The following is a 27874-nucleotide window of genomic DNA, read 5'->3' on the forward strand; positions in this document are numbered from 1 at the left end:
TGCGAAGTCGATCTTGAATAACCTTGACCTTATCCAAGGCATCTTGTACCAAATCGGTACCCAACAACCGAGCCTCTCTAGGTTCAAACCAGCCAACTGGCGAACGGCATCGCCTTCCGCATAATGCCTCATATGGAGCCATCTGAATGCTCGACTGGTAGCTATTATTATAAGCAAACTCCGCAAGTGGCAAGAACTAATCCCAAGAACCTTCAAAGTCTATAACACAAGCGCGAAGCATATCTTCCAATATCTTAATTGTGCGCTCTGACTGTCCATCTGTCTGTGGATGAAATGATGTACTCTACTCAACCCGCGTACCTAATTCACGCTGTACATCCCTCCAGAAGTGTGAGGTAAATTGCGTAACTCGATTTGAAATAATAGACACGGGCACACCGTGTAAGTGGACAATCTCACGAATGTAAATTTCAGCTAATCGCTTTGAAGAATAGGTAAATGCCACTGGAATAAAATGTGCTGACTTGGTCAACCTGTCCACAATGACCCCAAACTGCATCAAATTTTATCTGAGTCCGTGGGAGCCCAACAACAAAATCCATAGTGATATGCTCCCACTTTCACTCAGGAATTTCTAACTTCTGAAGCAAACCACCAGGTCTTTGATGCTCGTATTTAACTTACTGACAATTCAGACACCGAGCTACATATGCAACTATATCCTTTTTTCATTCTCCTTCACCAGTAATGTTGTCGTAAAACTTGATATATTTTTGGCGGCTCCTGGATGAATAAAATATTTGGAAAACTTCAAGAATTAATTCACGAAGCCCGTCAACATTAGGCACATAAATATAACCTTGCAGAACTCCATCTTCCCCCACAATAACCTGTTTGGAATCACCGTGCCGCACCGTGTCCTTAAGGACAAGCAAATGAGGATCATCATATTGTTGCTCTCTGATGCACTCATAAAAAGAAGATCGAGCGACTGTGCAAGCTAGAACCCGACTAGGTTCTGAAACATCTAACCTCAGGAACTGATTAGCCAAAGCCTGAACATCTACAGCTAACGGCCTCTCACCAACCGGAATATACGCAAGACTTCCCATACTCATAGCCTTTCTACTCAAAGCATCGGCCACCACATTGGACTTTTTGGGGTGATACAAAATGGTGATATCATAGTCTTCCAACAATTCCAACCATCTTCTCTGCCTCAAATTAAGATCTTTTTGTTTGAATAGATACTGAAGGCTACGATGATCAGTAAATACCTCACACGTGACACCGTAGAGATAATGCCTCCAAATCTTCAATGTATGAACAATGGCTACCAATTCTAAGTCATGAACATGATAATTCTTCTCGTGAACTTTCAACTGCCACGACACATATATAATCACCTTACCATCTTGCATTAATACTGCACCAAGCCCAATGTGAGATGCGTCACAATATACCGTATACGATCCTGAACCTATGAGTAATACCAATACTGGTGCCATACTCAAAGCGGTCTTGAGCTTCTGAAAGCTCAACTCACACTCGTCTGACCATATGAATGAGACACCGTTTTGGGTCAGTCTGGTCAATGGTCTTCCTATAGATGAAAACCCTTCCACGAACCGACGTTAATAACCTACTAAACCCAGGAAATTCCGGATCTCTGTAACTGAAGTAGGTCTAGGCCAATTCTGAACAACCTCTATCTTCTTAGGATCCACATTTATGCCTTATGACGATACAACATGCACCAAAAAGGCAACCGAGTTTAACCAAAACTCACATTTTGAAAATTTGGCATATAACTGATTATTCTTCAAAGTCTGAAGCACACTCCGAAGATGCTGCTCGTGCTCCTCTCGTCTGCTGGAGTTAATCAATATATCATCAATGAATACAACCAAACAAGAATCTAAGTAGGGCTTGAACACCCGATTCATGAAATCCATAAATGCTGCTGGGGCATTTGTCAACCCAAATGACATCACTAGGAATTCGTAATGCCCATATCGAGTCCAAAAAGCTATCTTAGGGACATCAGATGTCCTAATCTTCAACTAATGGTAACCAGACCTCAAATCGATCTTCGAAAATACCTTGTCACCCTGAAGCTGATCAAATAAGTCATCAATGCTTGGCAGCGGATATTTGTTTTTGATAGTGGCCTTGTTCAACTGTCGATAATCTATACATATCCGCATAGATCCATCATTCTTCTTTACAAATAGTACTGGTGCACCCCAGGGTGAGACACTGGTCTAATGAATCCCTAATCAAGCAAGTCTTGTAACTGCTCCTTCAATTCTTTCAACTCCAGCGAGCCATACGGTATGGTGGAATAGAAATAGGCTGAGTGCCCGGAGCCAAATCAATACAGAAGTCAATATCTTTGTCGGGTGGCATCCCCGGCAAATATGCAGGAAATACTTCTGGAAATTCACGAACAACTGGTACTGATTCCATAGAAGGGACATCCGCACTGAGATCGTGAATATAAGCTAAATAGGCTAGACACCCTTTCTCTACCATACGCCGAGCTTTCATATAAGAAATAACCCTACTGGCAGAATGACCAGGAGTTCCTTTCCACTCTAACCAAGGGAACCCCGGCATGTCTAGGGTCACTGTCTTGGCATGACAATCCAATATAGCATGATACGGTGACAGCCAATCCATACCCAAGATGACATCAAAATCTACCCTATCAAAAAGTAGAAGATCCACACTAGTCTCAAGACTATCAATAGTAACCACACACGAATGATAGACATGATCTACTACAACAGAGTCTCCCACCGGTGTAGATACACACACAGAAGCACTTAGAGAATCACAAGGCACAACCAAATATGAAGCAAAATAGGAGGACACATAGGAATAAGTAGATCCGGGATCAAATAGAACTGAAGCATCTCTATGGAAAACTGGAATAATACATGTGATCACAACATCAGATGACTCGGCCTCAGGCCTAGCTGGAAAAACATAAAATCAAGGCTCGGCCCCACTACTCTGAACTGTATCTCTGGGACAGCCTCTAACTGGCTGGCATCTACCTCTAACAGTCTCACCTCCATCTCTAATGGCCTAACCTCCACCTCTAATGGCTTGACCTCCACCTCTAGATGCCTAACCCCTGCCTCTAGCTGGCTGAGCAGGTGGTGAAGCAACCAGTGCCGGTATGATGGCACGCGAATCCTGGCGAGATCTGTTACTCGCCAACCTAGGGCAATACCTCCTGATGTGACCAATGTTCCCACACTCATAACACCCATCCTGATGTCGTGGCTGCTGAAGCTGAAGCTGACTCGAATGGGCCGGATAACCACTGTAGTAACTCTGGAGTGGTGGTGCACTGATATGAGATGAAGGTGCACTAAATGCTGGCTGCCCAAAGTAAGGCATAATAGGACCGTGACTCCCTGAAGCACTGGGAGATGCATGAAGTGCTGAATGAAATGGTTTAGGAGGATGACCCCTACCAAAATTACCCCTGCCTCCAGGCGATCCACCACTAAAACCACCGAACTGACGAGGTCTCTTATCAGACCTCTGCCCTCTCTCATGTGCAAGAACCATCTCGATTTTTCTCGCGACATTAGCAACTGCCTGAAAATAAATCTCGCTTCCGGTCTCCTTGGATAGGGTGAGTGAGTCCCTCAATAAACCTCCTCACTCTCTCTCCCTCAGTAGGTAGTAAAAGGAGAGCATGGCGGTCCAAATCCACAAAAAGGGACTCATACTGAGTAACAGTCATACTACCCTGCTGTAGACGCTCAAATTGCTTGCGGTAATCCTCTCTTAATGTTATAGGAAAGAACTTCTCCAGAAATAGATGAGAGAACTGCTCCCAGGTAAATGCAGGCGATCTGACAGGTATGGTCAATGTATAATCTCTCCACCACCTCTTGGCGGAACCCGTCATCTGAAATACAGCAAAATCAACTCCATTGGTCTCATCTATACCCATGTTCCGTAGCACCTCATGGCAGCGGTCAAGATAATCCTGTGGGTCCTCAGGAGGTGTACCACTGAAGTGAATTGGTAAGATCTTAGTGAACTTATCCAGTCTCAATAAGGCCTCAAAAGACATGGCGGGCCTATCACCGGTCTATGCCGCAACAACTGGCTGAACTACCCCAACTGGTAGGGCTGCTGGAGCTGATTCTGGGGAGCCATATGCTCCGGAGCGGGAGTAGTGGGATTTTGTACTCCTCCCCAACCTGTGAGATGGCTGGTGCCACTGTAAATGTACCATTCTAGGCCACGCCCTCCATAAGACTCACCAAACAGACTAGAGCATCCTGAAGCACTGGAGTAGCTAAGAATCCTTCTGGGACCTGAACTGGTCCAACTGGTATATTCTGAATTGGAACCTCCTCCTGAAGGTCCACCTGAGGTTCTACAACAGGAGTTGCTGCTCGAGCTCTAGACTGAGCTCTACCTCTGCCTCTGCCTCGACTTCTAGTACGACCTCGGCCTCGACCTCTACCCCTGGACATAGTTGCCACCAGGGGCTCTGGTCCCTGTCCATCGGTAGATGTATTACGTGTTCTCACCATCTATGAGAGAATAAGAGTAGAATGGTTCGATCATCGATGATAGAATAAAATTGCACGACAGAATAAGAAAGAAGTGATATTATTCCTAAACTTCATAGCCTCTGAGAGATAAGTACAGACGTCTCCGTACTGATCCTTCAGACTCTACTAAGCTTGCTCGTGACTCGTGAGATCTATGTAACCTAGTGCTCTGATACTAACTGTCACGACCTAAAATTCCCACCTTTGGTACCTTGATAGCGTCTAACATTTCACTTGCTAGGCAAGCCAACGTTAGAATAATATTATCCATTTTAAAATAATTTTTTAATTTATTAATAACAAGGAAACAAATACGGAAGTAAGGTCTAAAATGCAGTGAATAATCCATAAAAATAACGGTGTCTAAATACAATCCAAGAATTGGTGTCACAAGTGCACGAGCTTCAAGAATAATACAAATAACGATCTGAATAAAATAAAGCTCTCTGGAAACAAACACACAGCTAAAGTAAAGTAGACGGCGACTTCAGAACTGCGGACGCCGTGCAGCTATACCTCAAGTCTCCTCTGGTAGCTGAAATTCGAGCAAGTCTATGGTACGCCGCCGGGACCAACTCCGAAATCTGCACAAGAAGTGCAGAGTGTAGTATCAGTACAACCGACCCTATGTACTGGTAAGTGCCGAGCCTAACCTCGAGAAAGTAGTGACGAGGCTAAGGCAGGCCACTTACATTAACCTGTACGCAATAATAGTAATAACCACAATAGAATTAAATCAGGTAACTCATTTCTAATAGTTGAAGCCAACTCAGCAGTCATAACCAATTATTACTTCAATCAATTTCCGTTGCAGCGTGCAAACCGCTCCCACAATATATTCATTTTCAATCCTTCAATATATTTATTTTAAATCAAGTATATATATAGAATTTTAAATAAGTTTGTTGTGGCGTGCAATCCGATCCCCCAATATGAACTTTTTAATATGTCTGTTGCGGTGTGCAATCCGATCCCCCCAATATAGACTTTTAAATAAGTCTGTTGTAGCGTGCAATCTCATCCCCCAATATAGACGTTTAAATTAGTGTGTTGCGGCGTGCAATCCGATCCCCCAATATATACTTTTAAATAAATCTGTTGCGGCGTGCAATCTGATCCCCCAATATAGATATATTTACTTTTATTTCCGTTGCGGCGTGCAACCCGTTCCCCCAATATATTTATACAACTCATAAATGTAATAAAAATTGCTCCAATAAAAACCACGTCCAATGAAAAACTATTAAGCATCAAGGCACACAATAATTAGAATTTATTTATGAACAAAAAATGGTAATTAATAATTAATTGTGAAAATCATAGAGAAAATAGGCAGTTTAATATTTAATATGCTAAATGTCAAGTAACAATTAAGATACATAAATCAAATCAGTATGTAGCAATTATTGCAGGAATTCAAGAATTAATATTTGACAAAGAATAAGAGAGAAACAATTATCATAACAATTAATTCGTGTATTAACACCAAATTTGGGATTTTCAAATAATTATGCAAACAATTAATTTGACGACGTATAGACACTCGTCACCTCGCCTATACGTCCTTCACATGTATTTCACATAACAAATAATTTAAGGATTCTATTCGCTCAAGTCAAGGCTAACCACGACACTTACCTCGTTTTGCAAATTCCAATAAATATTTCGACCACAACTTTTCCTTTTGAATTTGTCTCCAAAAGCGTCAAATTTATTCACAAACAATTCGATATACTCAATACGAATCATAGGAATTAATTTCATATGAATTTACTAATATTTCGGATTAAAATCCGTAATTTATTTTAAAAATCAATAGTGGGACCCACGTCTCGAATCCCGAAAAAACTTACAAAATCCAAACACCCATTCCGATACGAGTTCAACCATATAAAAATTATCAAATTCCGATGTCAAATGGACCTTCAAATCTTAATTTTTCGTTTTTGGAAAGTTTTACAAAAATTCTAATTTCTTGCATCTAATCCGAAATAAGTGATGAATATAGACATGGATTCATGAAATATAATCACTTTTGGTTATAAAATACTTACCCACTTCAAAGTAGTGAAAATCCCCTTTGAAATCGCTCAAATACAAGACTTAAAACTCAAAAATGAGTAAAAATTCCGACTTCCGAATTTATGGGCTCTGCCCAATCATTTTCGTATCTGCGGATAAAAGTTCCGCATTTGTGAGATAAGGCTCGCATTTGCAATGCCAGGCTGCCAGGTGAAGTTCCGCATCTGCGGACATTCCTGTCGCACCTGCGACATCCGCTTCTGCACAAAAATAATTGCACCTGCGAAGACCCTAGGTCAGCCTAGTCCCACATCTGCGCAATTCCGCCGTACCTACGGCATCGCACCTGCGACCAAGACCCTCGCAGGTGCGATTACATCAGAGGCAGAAATTTTGAGAATTGGCTTAAGTTCACAACTCGATCCGATTTCGATCTGAATCACACTCGGGGTACTCGAGACCCCGTCCGAATATACCAACAAGTCCCGTAACATAATACGGACTTACTCGAGGTCTAATATCACGTCAAACAACACTGAAATTACAATTCACATCCCGATTCGAACTTTTGAGTTTTAAACTTTTCAATTTGTAAATCTCGTGCCAAAACATATTCAATAAATCCGGAATGACTTCAAATTTGGCACACAAGTCATAAATGACATAATGGAGCTATTCAAATTTTCAGAATCGGATTCCGGCCACGATATCAAAAAGTCAACTCTGTGGTCAAACTTTTGGAAATTTTTATCCTTTAAATTCCTAGTTTCCGTTAAATGGTCATAACTTGAGCTAGGGACTTCCAAATTAAATTCCGGGCATACGCCCAAGTCCCAAATTACGATACGGATCTAACAAAATTGTCAAAATACTGATCTGGATCCATTTGCTCAAAATATTGACCAAAGTCAATTCAGTTGAGTTTTAAGGCTCTATTTCACATTTTAATCAATTTTGCACATAAAAACTTTTCGGAAAATTATACGGACTATGCACGCAAGTCGAGGAGTGATAAATAGTGCTTTTCGAGGTCTTAGGACACAAAATTAATTATTAAAGTTAAAGATGACATTCTGGGTCATCACAGGAGAAGACCCTCCCTCCGCGACTAACCATCAACATGATTTTTTGGGGGAACGTGATCAACGGTGTAACTTTTTTGGCAGCAAAAAAGACAAAGGTATCAGTGACTCATAGCAAGAGACTCAGGGAAGTCACCAAGGACGACATCACCTTTACAGAAGAGGACGCCGATGGACTTCTACTGCCGCACAATGATGCCTTGGTAATTTCTCTTAACGTTCTAGATTTTAAAATTAAACGTGTTTTGGTGGACCAAGGAAATTCAGCCAACATCATTCAATGGAGAGTGCTGAAGCAAGCCAAGCTAACTGGAAGCAGCATTCCGGTAACAAAACTCCTCGTCGGGTTCAACTTAGCAAGTGTGAGAATCCGATGGGAGATCTTGTTGCCCACGAAAGCCGAAGAGGTCATGAAGACTACCTTATACGAAGTAGTAGACGGTCACATGGGCTATAATATGATTCTTGGCAGACCATGGCTACACGAGATGAAGGTCGTACCATCAACATATCACCAACTTCTGAATTTCCCAACTCTAGAGGGAATCAAACAAATAATAGGAGATCAACCTACGGCAAGGGAGATGAACATGGTCTCGATTTACACCAGTAAAGGGAAGGAACAAGCGGTATAGTAATTACAGGAATTGACGTCTGCTCCCGAACCAAATGAAGACGATAAAGGGGAGAAGTCGTTGGAATCCCACGGGGTACCAAGGTATTTCCACGTAACGGAAGAAACGGAGGCGACCAAGTCCACGACGGAATAAATCGAAGATGTGGCATTGTTCAAAAGGTTTCTAGAGAGGATGTTCCACTAGGGAACTAAACCCGAGCTCAGGTAAGAATTTATTGAATTTCATGAAACTAACGTTGATTGTTTTGCATGGTCGCACGCGGATATGACAGGTATCTCGCTATATGTGGTAGTGCACAAGCTAAGCCTTGACCCAAGCATCCCTCCGTTTAGGCAAAAGAAGATCCGAATTGCCGAGGTCAGAAACAAGTTTGTTAAAGAAGAGGTAACTCGATTGCTCGATATTGGTTCAATCCGGGAGGTAAAGTATCCCGATTGGCTATCTAACGTAGTAGTAGTTTCAAAAAAGAATAATAAATTTCATATGTGCGTAGATTATAAGGATCTGAATAAGGCATCCCCAAAAGACCTGTTTCTATTGCCAAACATTGATCAAATGATTGATGCAATGGCCAGACACGAGTTGATGAGTTTCCCCGATGCCTATTTTAGGTACAATCAAATTAAGATGAACCCGGAGGATCAGAAAAAAACTTCGTTCATAACGAACTTTGGCACATATTGCTACAATGTGATGTCCTTCGAGGTTAAAAATGCCGGAGCCACTTATGAGAGGCTCATGAACAAAATGTTCGAAAAGCAACTAGGAAAAACAATGGAAGTTTACATAGATGATATGCTGCTTAAGTCTTTAAACACAAGTGACCATTTGAAATACCTCCAGGAAACCTTTGACATCCTAAGGAAGCATAACATGAAGTTTAACCCCGAAAAGTGTGTGTTCGGAGTCAGCTCCGGTAAATTTTTGGATTTCTTGGTGTCACAAAGGGGGATTGAGGTCAATCCCGACAAGATTAAAGCCATCGAGAACATTCCATACCAGCTGAAAAATGTGAAAGAAGTCCAAAGACTAACCGGAAGACTGGCCGCTCTAAGCAGGTTCATTTCTCGATATTCGAAAAAATGTCATCACTTCTTCTCACTTTGGAAGAAGAAGAACAACTTCAAGTGGATTCCAGAATGCCAACAGGCTCTAAAATACCTGAAACGGTATCTATTGAGCCCTCCGTTACTATCAAAACTGGAGGAAGGCGAACAATTGCTAATATACTTAGCGGTCTCGGAGGTAGCGGTAAGCGCCGGTCTAGTCCGGGAGGACGAATGTACGCAATCTCCTATCTATTATGTTAGTAAAATCTTATCGGGGGCGAAAACTCGTTTAAAATCTTATCGGGGCGGAAACTCATTATCCGCACCTCGAAAATCGATATTGAAAAATTAAACTCGATTTTTGTTAATTTGATTTGATTTATAAATTTAAGAACCTGACAAAATTAATTTGGTTCGATAATTAAAAAACTCGAACCAACTCAACCTATGTACACCCTTAATTAGCTACATGGAAGTGAGATGTCCAAATCTAAGAAGGGAAGCAATGACTCGAACTTGAAAGGTAGGTCGCACAAAAATTTGAGCATAGAAAACTCAAATAAAGACAAGTTTTCAACTATGATTAGTGGAGGACGAACATTACTGAAGTCGGCATCAATCAAAGATGAAAGCTGGAAAAAACTGGCAGATTAACCACGATCAACTGTACAAAGAATCCTTGCATAATCGCCATCCAAAAGGCGTGCTAGTTCTGTTTTCATAGCATAACCAGTCACATCGAAGTCACTTCATCGTCAACGGAGAATTTAGATATAAGAAAAAGAGCTTCTATTATTAAATATTTTATTTATATTTAAATGACCGGGTTTGATAATAGTCTATAAACGTGAACTCAATTATAAGTGTGATAATTAGTTATTAGATCGTGCACTTGATATGCTTGGTGGGTCTAGTGTGGTGCTATATGTAGGCTCAACTAGATGCGGCCCGTTATATAAGAGTTCATCATGGTTTCATTAATTACAGTTAGATCCCCTCTCTAGATCTTATATAAACGCATAGTCAAAGTTATTTCATATCATCTGATGTGTGTGGTAACTGTCTCAATGGCGTCGCCATTTAGAGGAAGGGTAATAGAGAGAGACCAGTTCTTCGTCAATCCGCGGTATGACTCAAACAAATATGCAACTGTTCTTGCAATCTACATTATATTGTATCCTAATACCATGTTTGATCTTGAGTTATATTATGTCAATATTCTTACCCTAGATACATAAAAGTCATGAATTTTCTTGGTTGATATATTACTATATTAGAAATTAACGCAAGGATATATGTATGATTTCATTTATTAAATACAAAAAGGGGAGAAGTACATGCAATATCTTAGAAGATAAAGAGTAGTTACAAATTTATATTATTGTAGCCATTTTATTTAAGCTAAATTGCGAGAAGTAAAAAAAACAAGAATTTGTCTAAACTGATTTTGAAGAGAAATTAATCATTGAAAGTGCTCCTCCTTCCTCAAGGTACAACAATCACTCTTTAGTCCATCACTGATCCAAAATAATGACCAATTAACAAAAGAAAATGTCTTCTAAACTGACCCCCAAAAAAATGGAGAACGTTGCTATCATAAAGTATATTGAACAATAAAACCAAAGGAATTATCTGGAGGCATCAAATAACCATGGATTCTTTCGTGGGATATTGTAATAAGGAACTGTTGTTACCTGAAAATGTTTAACATTAATGCGACCAATTATTGTTTCTTGACGGTTCGTTATTTATTAATTGCTTGACGATCAGCTATAAATAATCTTCTCCGTCAGAGATTATTTTTAGTCTATTTCAGCAGTGCTTATGTTTTCTTTCTAATTTATATAATGCCACGGTACATGAGCTGGATAGTATATGTGTCCTCTTTCTTTATGTGAAGTTTGACCTATATATATATATATATATATATATATATATATATATATATATATAAAGGAGGGACTTGAATGTGGCATCTCTTATAGTGTAAGAATCCTATTTATTTTTTTTCTTATTTTTTGACTTTTCCCTATTATTTTTATCATTTATCTTAATTTAAAAAATGCATATTCATAACTCACACATCTTCATTCACTACAAGAAATACGACATATGACCACAATTTATAACTGTCGGCGTAAGTCACATACGTGTCACAAAATCACTTACCGACATTTATTTTACATTTAAATGAAATGTCGGAAATTCCAATGTCGTTTTTTTCCAACATTTAAATTAGTGTCATAAAAAAATTTGTGACATTTAGTTATGACATTATCAAATGTCAATAATTTGAGTGCTTAACCTATTGTGTTTGCGACAGATATATATAAATGTCATTAATTTTTTTTTATAGTTTTTGACTTTTAATATGAATGTGAAAATAATTATTAATCATGGCTAAACATTAAAAGAAAATAATTAATTAACAATAATGTATTCAAAGTAACATTGACGCTCATTCCAATACTTGAATTCCCAGTACAGTACAAACAACTTGAATCAAACACATAGTTACTTCAACATTCAATTACATAAACTTTCCCTTGAAAGTTCCAAAACAATCATCGTCGGTCATAGTTTTAACTTTAGTGTTCATGTTTTCCTCAAGTCGAGGATTCCTTTGAATTAGTTGCTCTCACATTCCTCTAAACTCTTCTTCCAACAACTGAAATTGAAAAAAAAAAGAACCATTGCTAAACTGATTTAGGAAAACTACTAAGTAGCAAAAAGAACAATGCGATTGAACCTCATATAATATCTTGAAGAAATACAGGAATCATGCGACTACTACTATCTGCAAGAAAACATAAAACCACATTCAATAGTAGAAGCTTAAGAGAACTAAATCAATTTGGCATCATTAGCTTATGGAAAAGATCATTCCACTATTAGAGATAAGGTTATATACAACTGTAGGAAGTGTTTCACAAATGATGTACCCTTCTCAGCCAGCCGTTAGGTGAATATCTTTTGCAATCTTTTCCTAATTACCATATTTTATTTTCCCGAGAATGGTGGATAATACTTTCTATAAGCAAAATCAAAGAGAAATAACATAAAAAATATTATTCTCCAGTCTTAAGGTATCATATGTAGAAAGAAACGATATCAAGATCACCTTGACAAAATGGAATTTTTAATCAACTTAAGACAAATAATAATAATTTTGCAGAAAGCTCAAGATATTTGAACCCGAAACTCCTAACAGTGCATAAAAGGAACTAGCAATCACTAGTATCATTGTACAGGCTTACTAATTCCTTCTCTACTCTTGAATTCAACAGAATGATTGATCAATTTCAGTCCTAACATCAATGTCAATGTTCCTTATCCAACATAAATTGTCAATCAAGCTGATATTCACAAGATACCCTACACCATCCACAATCTAAATCATCAAACACATAATCGTAATGGTCATTTACCTTCCCTTCATAAATAAGTATCTTCAAGCTTATTTTTCATTCAACCATCACAAACAAGATTCTTTTTCAATTTAATTTACCGTGCTGTTTGGATTAGAGTCGCCATCAAGCACAACCACAATATTTCTAACACAAGACAAGTTACTATATAATATCCTTCTGTTGGAACTAACATCAAATGATTCAGCAGCGAATAAGGTTCAACACGTTAAAGAAGTTTTAACATGTCAAAAATACCAAGATCAAGATTAAACTAGTAATCCATATCTTATCAGACATTTCAGATCAATTTAATATTCAGTTATTTTCTCTTTTATAGGGAAACAATAGAGAGTGCCATTTCATTCGCTCAATATAGAATAGTTTGTCAGTAACAAATACTAATCAAACAAACTATCTAGTTGAAGCAAAGATAGTCCTATAATTTAATTCATTACCTTTTGCGTCGTTTGATGAATGTCGTATGTACTAGTAAATAGATTCAAGGTTCTATAGCAGTAAGAACGATTGAACAACCAAATAATGTTAATAATCTCATCACTACCATTATAAAATCAGTTCAACATAAAAAGATGAATCAAAGAAAGTATAAACTTTAACCTCATGTTAATAAAACAAAGTCAGTCCATTAAATTTTATTTAATCCTCTAAGGCATTTGCTCAAACAGTTGATATGAACAGAATACGACAAAAGGTACATATAGTTAACCAGAAATTCAATCTAGTGAACAAATTAGAACAGAAAAATACTTACCAAAATCTTAATATCTTCAACCAGATGTAGAGAATAGATTAAATATGGCAGTTGATTGTGTGTAAAAGGCGGCCTAAATTTTGGTGACCTTCTGTCGTGTTTAGAATTCTAGGACAATCTAACACCCATGTAGTTTTTCCTTTCAATTCTCTGCACCACATGGCGACCTCGGCGGTTTAGTGAACATAAAACGGGGGACGCCTAATTGGAGTTGAGGAAATGGGAGAGATTGGTAGGGTTCTTAGAGAAGACAGCCTTCGTAATAGTGTTTTGTTTTGGATTAAACATTATAAAGTTAGAAAATTTCCTTCATTAGTGATAAATGTCAGTAAATATTGACTAATATTGTGACGCTTCACTACAAAAGTCTCAATAGTTTTGTCATTTATTATTAATTGTCACTTATTTATATCATTTCTTAAAAAATGTCAAAGAATTAGTTTTTTTGCGACATTTATTATATATGTCGCTAAATAAATATCGTCGTACCTATAATTTCTTGTAGTGATTCATTGTGACTTTTCAAGTTTCTAATCCGCAGTTGTTTAATTTGTTATAAATTGTATCTTGGGTTGGGTCGTGACTTTTCGAATTCATAACCCCCCCATTTATTTAATGTGTTATAAATTGAATCTTCTTTTTTTATTATTACTCACACAACATCAAATCTTGCATCACACTTCAGTTTTATTATTGTTGATTGATGTGTGGTTATAATTCCATAGTTTCGTATATTATTTGCCTTATATTTTATATGCTTTAATGATAAACTACACTTTAATTGTGCGTAACAGAGTCTATTTTATGTGTAGGTGAATTGGAGATGAAAGTAGAGCAAAAGGGATACTTAAAAGTAGAAAGCATGCTCGGGAGCAGTTAAAAAGGAGAAGTTGGCAAAGCCATGCCTACACCAGGCATTATACCTGGCGACGCCAGGCTTGTAACTGGCGAGAGACCTAGTGAGGCCGGGCAGAAGGCGAGATTGACCAGGCTTTATACCTGGCGACGGGAGGCCTGGGGCGAGGTCCACCAGGCGTTATGCCCCGCGAGGCTAGGTCTGTGCGTGCACAGTCCGAGTTTTAAAGACTTATTTCATCTCTTGATTTGACTAGGACTTGGCCTACACATTTAGGTCTTTTCCTACACATATAAATAGACCTAAAAATGATACTTTTGAGGACTTTTTCAATCGGAGGCAAGAAGAGCTTGTGGAATCGCCCGTTGGGAGTTAGAATCATCAATTTTTACATCCTTTCATCCTTACTTTGTAATTTAATTATGCAAAATATTTGGGATATTATTACTATGAGTATGAGTAGCTAAACTCCTAATCTAGGGTTTTGATGGAACCTATTGAAGGATGATTTTTTTGTTACGTTAATATAAATTTGCCGTAGTATTTTCTCTATTTGTTCAACTATATTATTCATGTGGTTGATTGAAGGGCCCTCAGTTAGCTGTGCCTATATAGTATGTATTACTCGAGAGAGAGTGCATATTTTGATTGTTGTTGAACAACATCACTCCTAACGTATATGAAGGATTAATACGAAGGTCTTAAAGGTGGGACTAGGGATAACGAAACCTTAGTGCGATCTGAGTGAGTCGTACTTAATGCCAGCCAGCGTAATTCAGGAGAATACGTCTAGTAAATTATGGTAATTACTCGGGAGAGAGTTACAATAGTCGTAGTGCTCATGATCGATAGAGAAGACATAGGCAAATTTATAGAAAACGTAGCGGAAAAGATTCCGACAATAGGAAAAATCACAACCTTAGATCATTCCAATTCTTATTTACAAACCCTTCGTAGTTACTTATTTATTATTGCATTTTCATAACGTAATATTTAGTTAATAAAAATTTAAAGTGTTATTTAAATATTTCTGAAGATTGATTGTGTGAATTTGTGCGAGTCTAACGGTTGTGGTTGATAGGTTAATTCCCTGTGGGATTCGACTCCGGACTTATTAGTCGGGATATATTTGCGACGACCGCTTGTCCTTTTTATAAGGTATAGTTGGGTGTGATCAAATTTTGGCGCCGTTACCGGGGAGTTAATGGTGTATTAATTGCAGCTAATAGAATTGCTAGAATTCTTAGTGTAGTCAATTTTCTTCATTTTTGTTAACCAAATACATTGAAATTCTAACGTTTGTAGTCTTGGGTGTTACAGGTGCATGCTAAAAACTTCTCAAGAACTGGTGAATTGTTCGAAGCATTATTAGATCCTGAGAAAGTTTTCAAGGCATTGAATTGTGCAAACAAAAAAGGCAAACAACAACGAAACTCGACAGAATAAATTGAACTAGACATGGATGACGTAATAGAAAATCTAAATAACAGAAGTAATGACCCGAACAATCGGGGTGTGGCGCCTCTTGTGCCAGAAGCAACCTTGTTTGATTGGGCACAACCCACTGCAAAAAATCTGGCCACTGCAATTGCAGTCCCTCAAATACAAGCGGAATCATTTCAAATCACAAACAACATGCTACATTTGTTGCAGAACCAGGGACTGTTTTCAGGGTCTTACATTGAAGATTATCAGCAACATCTGAAAAATTTCCTATCGATATGTGTCACACAAAGTCAACTTAATGTGACACCGGACGCAATAAAGTTGTTATTGTTTCCATTCTCGGTGACGGAAGAAGCTCAGACTTGGCTTAATTCACTCCCCATAAACTCCATCAGTACGTGGGAGGAATTAGTCAAGCAATTTGTAAACAAGTTCTACCCACCCAATAAGACTGCCAAACAAATTGATGAGATATTGAGCTTCAGGCAGAGACCAACAGAAACACTACAAGAAACGTGGGAGAGGTTCAAGGGTATGCTTGTTAAGTGTCCACATCATGGCATTCCAGAGCAAATATTGGGGCAGAGGTTTTACATGGGATTGGCAGACAGCTTAAAGGCCAATGTTGATACTTCAGCGAGTGGAGCATTTTTGAGCAAATGATTCAGAGAATGCAAGATCCTACTCGATAAAATGGCTCAAAACTCAGGATGGATGACAAGAGACTCAACGATTACTCATGTAGTTCACTATGTGGCTTTGGATCCAAATAACTCTATAGCCGAAATATGGCTACTCTAATGATGCAAATGAGTATCCTCACCAAAATGATCGATGAATCAGGCCAAAAGCAGTAGGTACACATAGTTGACACAACTAATGGGGGCTTATGTACACCATGCATTAACCAACCTTATGTATGCTCGTGGAGTGCGGAAGGTGACAACCAGCACTATCAGGAAGATATGAACTATGTAGCCAACTATGGGGGACATAGGCAAGGTGGTCAGAATGGGGTCAACAGAATCAACAATATAGACCAGCACATCAGTAGTACAATAACATCAACAATTTTGGAGCTATGTGACCACAGGGTCAAGTGGTGCCTTACCAAAGGCAACAAGGTTACAACCAGCAAAATCAGCAGCTGGCTTATCAACAACCTCAACAACAACAGATTGTGAGACAAGATGATGGGTTTGCTGAACTTAAGAGAATGCTGGACAGCAACAACAGAATGCTGCAACAACTAATTGGGTCCAACGAAAAATGCAAGAGAGAGTGAACTCACATGATGTTTTATTTTCCTTAATATGTAAATTCATCTTCCACTAACTAAGGATTTCAGGTCACTGAATCGTCAAATAAAATAATAATAAAAAATAATTCATTAAAGTATAGTTAGCAATATTTAAAGGTGACCATAACTCCCTTATACTATGTTATGTCTGCTATGCTTTACACAAGAACTGTAAAATATTGAGACATGGAGTGATAAAAAGGGGAAAAGATAAGGAATAAGAAAAACATGTATAAACGTACAACCTTTTTCAACATTAACAGTGCAGAATGTGCAATTTAATAAAAGAAACCAATTAACTAGTCTTCTTAGTGGATATACTTTTAACTAAACATATAATTTTTTCCACCTAAAAATAAAAAAAAACCGATCAACCTTCACTCCACTAGCATAAGACAATTAAAGAATACAATACTCTTTCCTCTAAACTTTGGTACGAGCATAAACACATCGCCTCACTACCAAAACACCACTAGATACCTTTTATTATTATTATTATTATTATTATTATTATTATTATTATTATTATTATTATTATTATTATTATTGTTATTATTATTATTATTATTATTATTATTATTATTATTATAATTATTATACATTATTAAATCTTTTGTCATGTTCCTTATTATTTATTTCCAGGCCCTAAATTTGACATCGTCACTACTCTACCGAGATTAAGTTTGACACTTACTGGGTACCGCTGTGGTATACTCATACTATGCTTCTACATATCTTTTTGTGCAGATCCAGGTACATCTTATCAGACTAGACATCAGTGGAGTAGCCGTACGAGGAGAGTTCGAGGTATATTTGCTAGCGTCCGCAGACTCCGGAGTCCCCATCTATCTTATTATGTTGTCTTCCTTATTTTCTTTAGACTCTGATGTATAGAGATATTGAGAATAAATTCTTAGAAACTTGTGACTTATTCCTACCTGGTTTTGAGAGTTGAAATTGTTAAATTGCAGTTCTTATTTATTCAACTGTTAACGATTAAATTTCAGTTTATATCCAGTTATATTCCGCATTGATAGGCTTACCTAGTCTTAGAGACTATGTGCCATCACTATATTTTACGGAGAAAATTTGGGGTCGTGACACTTGCAATAAAAATAAATGAATGAATAAAGGAATAGTATGTGAGAGAATAAAACAACGTTAGAAAATGGTTCATTTTTTACTGCAATTTTAGAAAACTTAAAAAGATGTGTTAATGAAATAGTATCATGATAATTAAAAGAAATAAAAACAAGAGATGAATGTTGACAATATAAAGGATAAAATAAGCATCTAAAAAAACCCAATTGAGATATAAGAAGGAGAATGTATATTGTTCAATGTTAGAAAGAGAGTTTGATATGTTAAGCAAAGTTTGTAGGGTGTAAATGATTTCCACTTATTTCCTTTTTTCTTACTCATAAATATTCTATTACTTGTAATAATATGATACTATTTGTGAACAACATTTATTTAATTAAGAATACAAAAGACTCTAATCGTGAATAACATTTACTTCAAATTATAATCACTATATGATGAGCCTTTCCAATTGAAAGGACTGTTCATCGAGGGGCAAGGGTTGTTTTCTGCAAATATATTTAAATTCTTTGCTTAAACATTTGATTTTTAACTTCTAAGTATTTGCATTGGGTATAGTAGATACTGTGTGCATTATATACTTTTTTTCTTTATTATAATATTATAACTTTAATTACTACCTTTATTAAATAGAGAAGTTTGATCGCGTTAAGCGAGAACCTATTGACTAGTTAAAAGTATAATTAATAAGACCTACGAAAGTTACGAATTTGTGGTCTTTATTTTCTGCAAATGGAATTTATTCTTGTCTTACTCTATATGACATCAATTGGCTATATAGATTTGAGATGTCCACATAGAAAGGAAAAAAGAGTCAAAACCCAACAACTCCATCATTAAATCAACTGAAGGAAAGATAGATACATAAATCTCACGGTTAGAAGTTCTATGAAACCTTGTCTTGTGTCTAAAGATTTATTTTTCCATTTTAATATCCTCTTTTCAGGCAATTTAGTCCACTGATTCGTAACATTTTCTTTTTGTGCAGTTTCTTGAAATTTGCCAATGACAAACTGTTAACATATAATTGAAAATAAATAAATAAGTAAACGACATATATCAGGGCATGTATCTGATAATGGAATGCCCACAGTAGATTGATAGGAGTTAAGTATTGACAATGGATTCAACAACAACACCACCACCTTAATACCACAAGGAGGATAATGTATACGTATACCTTACTCCTAACTTGTGAATATTGATAATGGATTCGGTTGAACCAATGTTAACAAGCTGCCAACAAACTATATAGCCCATAACCATGATATAACAGAACCAATTGTCAGACCAAGTATTAAGAACAAAACAAGCACAGACCCAGCTACCTCTGCATGTTGCAGCCGGACAGTTTTTGAACCCAACATCATTAACACACTAGTAAGGTAGCCATTAGTTAGCCCCAAAAGACAGGTTAGTATTGTAACTGGAAGCTCTGTCCTGAAGAATTTGGGCCCGTGCAAACAACAATAGAATAGAGGCAAAAACAATAACCTTGAATAGCAGGCAAAAATAGCAACCTTAGCATTTCCAAGAAGACATATAGAAGTAAGAGACTTCCCAACCAGATCAAAAACATTGTAGCCAGTAATCAACAGGATCGGATACCAATCCCTCAGAAGCTGAGAATGCACGTCCTCTGTAATATATCCTGGAAATATGCACAAAGTGACCACATAAATGCTTAGGATTCCAAAGCCATACCATTTTACCGTCCCAACAATGTCCCACAAGGTCGATCTCCATAATCCTCTCGTTAGGCCACCCTTCTCCTCTTTCTCCTCATTCAGTACTGTCCGAGTTTTAAGATCAGTGTAGTATTTAATAACTGGAAGCCTATATGCCACATTATAAAGAATAGTGCACAAGATCATCATAGCAATGCTGACAATAAAATAAAGGTTTGCACTTTTTCTCAGCCCATCAGCATCTTGTGGGTAAATAGCTTTTGTTAAAATTCTAAGCAACGAAACAAGGACACCTGCAACACAGAACAAAAGTCCAGACACAGTTACGCCCCTAATTTTTGCCATTCCGACTGAATCCACAGACCTGACATATTAAAAGTAGGAATAAGATGAAATCTGAATTTGAACATTAACTGAGACATATCAAGCTGTTCACAATCAAGAACAATATTGCTGAAACAAGAAGCAAAGTGATCTAGTATGAATTAAACATAAAAAATTCCTTTGATAACTGATCTATGCATGAATTAACTCTCAAAATGACACCTTGGTGAAAAACAAATAGTATACGATGATAGAGTTTACAAAGTGACACATTATCTACAGAGCTTCAAATCATGCCCCACTGGCAATCCGAGATTTCTCGCTTACCAGAAAGGAAATTACAAAGTGACAGAACCAGGGTCATCATCAACTAAAATATCAGCTAGTCCAGCTACATTCAACCAGTTAAATCAACTTTACTCGATCCAAAAGAGAAAAAATCAACCAGTTAAAACCATGACAAAGATGACCTGTTCAACAATAAAAAATATCAAGCAGAAGTCTAATGGAAAACCATACCAGGCTGACGTCTATGAAGAAGAATAAGTTTATGAGACTGCTACAAAATCCGAGCACTAGTGAAAACCAATTTCATTTGCAAAATAGGCTTTTAAATTTTTCCTACAGATCATTTTGCAAAATTAATTAACCCCAGCATATAAAAAATGTTCAGTACAAACATCAAGTATAGCTCTAGATTTTGATAACCTCAAACATAAATCTATTGACTGATTAGTAAGAAAATGCAGGTACTTAATGAGGTGGAGTGGATATTCTGTACCTTCACCCCATATACAATTCCAATCAAATAAAAGTGAGAAGGACACCACTACATTTCTTTCTTGAACCCAACAAACTTTTCATTCAAATAAAAAAAATTCAATGGAGAAACTGAAAATAATGTAGCACTTATATTCCCCCAACATACTGAGTCTCTAGTTTAAATAAGCTAGCAACGAGAAAAAGAATCAATTGATATTACCAATTAAGTTGTTATCAGTCAGGGATTTGGAGAAAATCTCCTCTTATTCTTTGGCTTTCAGTATCTGGAGATTTTCGTGTTGATTGTTCTTCTTATGAATAATTACTAATATCGAGAATTGGATACTTTTGACAATCTTATTTAAACCTATTATTAGTATTTCATTAGTTACAATTTAATGACACTCTTTTTATCTTGGAGACATACCAAATAAATGATAACGTTGTTTTCTATTTCAAACGACATTTCAATCCTACTTTAATATTTTCTTCCGATATTCACATATTAAAATCCATGCTCACACAATACCGTATAAAACAAAACGAAGAAAAAAAATGATCTAAGTTATAAATAAACTAACAACTATACTATGCTAGCAAGTTATTTATATATTTTTCCGACTAACAATGTAATAGTTATCAAGTTCTACTTTATCTAATAAGTTACATACTATATTTACACAGTCTATACATAGAAAAAAACAATTTATACCTGAAGCCGCTGTTCCAGCTAGAGTAGCCTGAATGTATCTGTCAGGTAACTCTCCAGCAGACCCAATTACTCCACCTTGAACCAACCCATTTGCAGCCCCAGTAAGCCCAACAAGCCCCACCGTAACATAGAACCCACCATAAACTCCAACTCTGCCCTTAACATACCAAAAATCCATCAAAGGAACCATAACCAAAGCCACCACATACAGAAACATCCCAACATTAATTCTCACAAAACAACTCGACTTATTAGCAAAACCAACTATGAATAGCAGACAAACCAAACTGAGTGTCATGTTTACAATGGCGAAAATACGATCAACTGAGACCGTTGGATAGAGGAAGGTGAAGTAGTCAACGGCTGTGATGAAGACGTTCCTTGGGAGAACGTAACCTGAGCCGAGGAAGAAGTAGATTACATAGGCAATGTGGAATGAGTCCTTGGGGATATTATTAGGATCGGATGAGGGAATCAGTAGAGTTGTTGTTGATTCAGAATCTTCGTCTTTACTGACTGAACCCATCGGCGGTGCTGTAATTTCCCGATTGTGGGCAGTTTTTGGAGAAAGGATGAAAGTCAATGGCGTGCCGTAGTGGGTGGAAAGGTTTGCTGCATGATACTCTGGGGCAACGTGGGAAATCTTTTAAAAGAAAGGGGCCATTTGGACAGGAAGCAAATTATAAGGAAATGGCGTGTTCACACCGTATAGCGGAGGAAGGTATGAATATGATATTATCTTGTTTTTCTTATTGGACTTCACACATCTGATGTGTGTGGCTTTTTTCTCTTTTTGTTTCCCTCACGTTTTTCTTGGTTGATATATTAGGAAATTAACGTAAGGACGTACTATGTATGATTTGTAAAAATATTGACATAATATAATACAAGATCAAATATTTTATATTACCAAGAATAATTGCATACCTGCTTGAGCGATTGACGAAGGACTAAGTCTCTTTTTTATATTACCCCTTATCTAATATGGCGGCATCAATGAGACCAGCTGTCACAGATAATAGATATTATCATATAACACCCCTTTCATTATTGGCTTCATCAAGTTGAGCCTACACTAACCACGACACCACCACAACCACTAAGCACATTAAGTGCACGTCTCAATAATCACTTATCATACTTATAATTAGACCCTTATGGACTATCATCAAAATTAGACATTTAAATATAAACAAAATATTTAATAATGCAAGCTATTTTTCTTAGATGATTTTATTTATGAACTACAAAAAAGGGAGAAGTACATATAATATCACTACTAAAAAACTATCAAAAAGCGTCCACAAAAATCGATCGAAGTCGGTCAGAATCGAATAAAAACTGACTGATTATCGACCGATTTCAATTCATCGAAAAAAGAATGATCGCAATAAGGTAGCGACCGCAGTCAATCGATATTATCGACCTATTTCGGTCGGTATTTGTCAACGCACTTTGACCAAATTATCTGACAAAAATAATCATACCGACCTACTTCGGTCGGTAGTTTTGAAAATAATTTTAAATTACTTTTAAACTAGCGACCGACGTCGGCCGGAACTTAAATTATTATTTTTTTAAAAATTGTTCAATTCCGCCCGATTTCGTTCGGAATGTTTAAAATATTTAAAATGTAAAATTAAAAATTCCGACCGCAGTCGGTCGGAATTGTTAAAATATTTAATGTTTAAATTTAACAATTCCGACCGAAATCGATCGGTAACTTTGAATTTTTGGAAAATTCAAATGAACAGTTCCGACCGACTTCGGTCGATAGGCGGTCGATTTTCTGGGTATGTTTTTGGCAGAATGCAGCTGTTTTATAGCTGCACCACCTGCCAACACCCAATCACCTATAATGGCAGCATTACATTGCTGCCATTCAACCAATATCAACAATATTAACAATAATAACAACAATAATAACAACTATCAAAACTATATTATTAACAAAACATCATCTCCATCTCCACTAAACTATATTAACAAAACATAATACCCAAAACAAAATGTTTCACAAGTTAAAAGTTCAAACATCATTCAATGAGTGTTTTGTATTGCATCACCTCCATCTTCACTACTAGAAACTTCATCGTCGGCACGGTTCGAAGGATTACGACGAGAAGGACTAGCATCTGGGGAAGGCTCACGAGACCGGAGAATGGGGAAAGCACCACTAGCAAGAAGATTGGCCAGCTGACCTTGAAAGAGATTAAATTGTTGGTCCCTCTTTTCTAGATGAACTTAAAGGGTATCAAATTATTTATCTCTCTTTTGTTCTCTAGCCTTTGTCTCTTCAAGCTCTGTTGTCAGCTTTGCGATCTTCTTCTCCATAGACGAGATAGTCGACCTATCAATTGCCTCGCCTTGGGCCGAAGTTCGTATTCCTTACAATCCAGCCCTGTAGCGTCGACATGATCTCTCTGGAAGGCCGTATGCTATCCCTTTTTTAGGACGACTGACAACATCCAACCATATCTTCTGCGCTTCTTCGTCGGAAATGGGTGGTCGCTCGCCTTGCTCATTCGATGGCAAGCTCTTAGTGTACTCCTCCACATTAATATTGTAGCGACCCTTTATTTAGAAGATAGACAATTATTAACTATATAATATTATAAACATTAATTTCAAGTTATAGTAGTTATGAAACTTATATATGTAGTCTCCGCCCGGTCCTCGACCCATCTAGTTGGATCTGTCAGTGCCTTTTTCTTCCGAATGTGAGTCTCCATGAAGAACTCATCATGAGTCATCTTCCTCCCATATTATTTTTCCTACAAATATAATAAAACATGTTAACTAAATTAAAATATATAAATATAGTTTGATATATATAGAATTAAATATTTTAAGGAATTACCAGTAGTCTCCTCTCGAACCTTCTTTCCCCGTTCACTCTTCTTCTCGAACTTCTCAGTGGTCCACTGCCTCAGCAGATCCTCCCATATGTGCGGTAGAACCCATGAAGACTTCTTGGTCTTCTTTCGAGCAGAATAGAAGGAATCGGATAGTGTCTTACGATATTTGAACTCAAAATTTGCAAGAATGACACTGTTATGCCGGTCCTCCCAGGCACACTTAGTCTACAAATGAAGTGTGTAACGTTAGATGAAAATATTGATAATGTAATGCTTAAATAGATAAGAATTGTATTAAAACCTTAAATTGATTAAAAATTTGCTCCACGAGTGTAACGACCCGGCCGATCGTTTTGCTTTCTAGAATCTCGTTCCCCTAAATAAGTCTTCTCGTACGTGCTTTTACTGTTTTATGACCTGCGGGGTTGGTTAGTTCGAGATTTGGAAGAGTTGGGGTTAAAATCGAAACACTTGGTTCCTTATGTCATGCCCTAAAACCGAGGAGCGCGACCGACGCTCAACCGAGTGAACCCGACCGAGCAAGCCTGTTAGATTTTCTTCTGCCCAAACTCATCCACGAATGAAGATAATACATATTTTCATTAATTAGACAAAAAGATGTTCATGTCCACAATATCAATTCATTACCAATAGTTCCATCATTTTTAACGTCTTAAATAGAACAAGTAATATAACCACAACATAACGTAGTTTGTCTTTCCCAGCACCAATAAATCACCCACACTATGTCTACGGAGCCTCTCTATATAAAGAAGAGTACAATGATAATGCCTGCAAGACAGCCCCGGCTATACCTCAAACCGAATACACAAAGTACAAAAGATACATGACCCCGGGATGAAGTGAGGCTCACCAAGTCAGCTGGGAAGAAGGTGTACTACTATCACTGATCAATATCTCCTGATGTGGAACCACCTGCATCCATTTAAAGATGCAGCGCCCCCGAAAAAAGGGAAGTTAGTACTATCGAATAGCACTAGTATGTATAACTAAACACCCTCTCAATAGAATGACAAATAATACAAACAAGATTGTCATAATATCAATGAAAGCCTTAATCAACATCAAACCTCATTTTAGGATCAAGACAGTGTTCAAATTAATTTTCATATCTCACATTGGAAGATTTTCAGTATCGATATATCATTATCCACAATACTATTATTCACAAAACTAGTACCAACGTACTCTCATCACGGAGTCCGATCACGACCCGATCGACTAGGCTATCTCATTAGAGACATCAACCACAATTACTATCAATACCAATACCATAATTTTAGCATGGAGTCCGATCACGACCCGATCGGCTAGGCTATCTCATTAGAGAATCAACCACAATTACTATCAATACCAATACCACAGTAAGTTTAGCACGGAGTCCGATCACGACCCGATCGGTTAGGCTATCTCATTAGAAAATCAACCACAATTACTATCAATACTAATACCACCGTAATTTTGGCACGGAGTCCGATCACAACCCGATCGGCTACGCTATCTCATTAGAGAATCAACCAAAATCTCAATTTCAATTACAATTTCTAGCACAATCACCACCATGTGTGTGACATGGTATCCGATTGCGACCCGATCGACTAGGCTGTCTTATTCGAGACATCAACCTTTTTATATCAATCATCGCATTTTATATTGCTTTCACATCTTTTCATTTCATTGACACTAATGGCCATAATTATAAGATCATTCTTGGCACGTTGGCCATATTTAGTATTTCATGCTCACCTTTTCAATTTTAATTATCATCATTATCATCAACAACAAATACAATTCAAATCAAGATGTGTAGTACACATGTGAGCAATTTAGAGTCTAAGGCACATAGAGATATTTCATAAAATTTGGCATAATAGCCCTCGTTTGAACTTGACTTAAAGTCAAAATATTATTAATGCACAACCCATATTTTAACACATCCTCAATTGGTAACATAACATGAATAAAGCATTTGGGATACTTGTTGAACATATATCTTTCAACCCAATCTTACTCGGAATAGCAAATTTTATAATGAATCACTCGGGACTTACATAATTTACATGAATATCGTGGGATCAAATTCTAAGAGAAGAGTGTTAAGCCAACATACCTCAATCGAGCTTCCTTAAACTCTAAAATATTCCGAAATTCTTAGCAACTTCAATCTATTTTTGGAATATAATAAATTGAACCAAAATTAGGAAGATGATCATGGTTCTAGCTCATTTGAGCATTTTATCAAACACTAGGTGTGCATAAGGTTTCAAGGTCTTTTCATGGTGGATTCCATCATCCCAAAACCCAATCTTTACCATTTTTAGCTCAATAATCTTCCTACACCCTTTGATAACACATATATGTTAAATAAACAACTCTTATGCCCCAAAAATTATCTTGCTACTTACCCATTTCTAGACAAAATTCGAAATTGAGAGTTAGAGTGTAGAATCTTACCTCTAGGATAAAGACCTAGTGAGTTTCCTTTCTTAATCTTCCAAAATTTGAGCATGAATTGAAGAACAATTATTGAAGAACACCTTCTCACTCTAGGGCACTCTCTCTCACTCTAAAAATATCAGATTGTAGCTCAAAAATGGCCCAAAACGTGTATTTAACGAAGTAGGGCCGGGTTTTAAAAAATCCAAAAATGGAGCTCTAGAACAAGGTCTGCGATCGCATAATCAATATGCGGAGAGCATATCGGTCGCATAATTGCTGACCAAAACAACCAAAAATCTATCTGTGTCTGCGATCACTATGCGGTCCGCATAACTGTTTTGTGGTCGCATAATGCACTGCAGAACAGTTATGCGGTTGCATAGTCGACCGCATAATTGCTTCCAGACTGACCCTCTTCTGTCTCACTTCTGCGGCCATTATGCGGCCCGCAGAGTGATTCTGCGGTTGCATAATGGACCGCAGAAGCGCACTTTTCTGTCAAAAAGTTTCCTTTACTTTCCGTTGCATTGTTCAACCCAAAAAGTCCGAGCCGCGGCAAGACAAACACGTGAGCCTGGTCCGGCACTATGAAATATTATTTTTCCTTTGCAAAATTTTACGGGACCTTACATTCTCCCTCACTTAGGATCATTCGTCCTTGAATGAGGGTAAAAATCTCTTATTAGCATCTTATGCAACTCAGTTTTTCATACCACACACTAGGAGCCCCAAATTTGACTAATTCCCTAAATTTCCAAATATTTCGCCAGAGTTTCCCCTGAAATTTGGCCTATCCACCTGCCAGAGAGCCCCAGAAACACATCCTAACAGCATATACATAATC

General features: G+C 37.3%; 1 protein-coding gene, 1 long non-coding RNA gene and 1 other non-coding gene across 3 annotated transcripts; all 3 read right to left on the reverse strand.

Moving 5' to 3' along the window:
* Positions 1 to 11748: 11748 nt before the first annotated feature.
* On the reverse strand, positions 11749 to 13851 carry LOC104088226 (uncharacterized). Its single transcript, XR_684503.4, has 2 exons — positions 13524 to 13851; positions 11749 to 12009 (listed from the first exon to the last, which is right to left on the reverse strand). It is a non-coding gene; the product is annotated as an uncharacterized lncRNA (long non-coding RNA).
* A 2430-nt stretch (positions 13852 to 16281) lies between these two features.
* On the reverse strand, positions 16282 to 16388 carry LOC117274667 (small nucleolar RNA R71). The gene has a single exon (XR_004504813.1). It is a non-coding gene; the product is annotated as a small nucleolar RNA R71 (small nucleolar RNA).
* A 3007-nt stretch (positions 16389 to 19395) lies between these two features.
* Positions 19396 to 22569, reverse strand: LOC104088215 (equilibrative nucleotide transporter 1-like). The gene is made up of 2 exons (XM_009592861.4): positions 21713 to 22569; positions 19396 to 20207 (listed from the first exon to the last, which is right to left on the reverse strand). The coding sequence occupies exons 1-2, from the start codon at positions 22236 to 22238 to the stop codon at positions 19474 to 19476; spliced, it is 1260 nt and encodes a 419-aa protein (XP_009591156.1). The 5' UTR covers positions 22239 to 22569; the 3' UTR covers positions 19396 to 19473.
* Between the last annotated feature and the right edge of the window lie 5305 nt (positions 22570 to 27874).

This window comes from Nicotiana tomentosiformis, chromosome 3 (assembly GCF_000390325.3).
Source record: "Nicotiana tomentosiformis chromosome 3, ASM39032v3, whole genome shotgun sequence".
Lineage (NCBI taxonomy): Eukaryota > Viridiplantae > Streptophyta > Magnoliopsida > Solanales > Solanaceae > Nicotiana > Nicotiana tomentosiformis.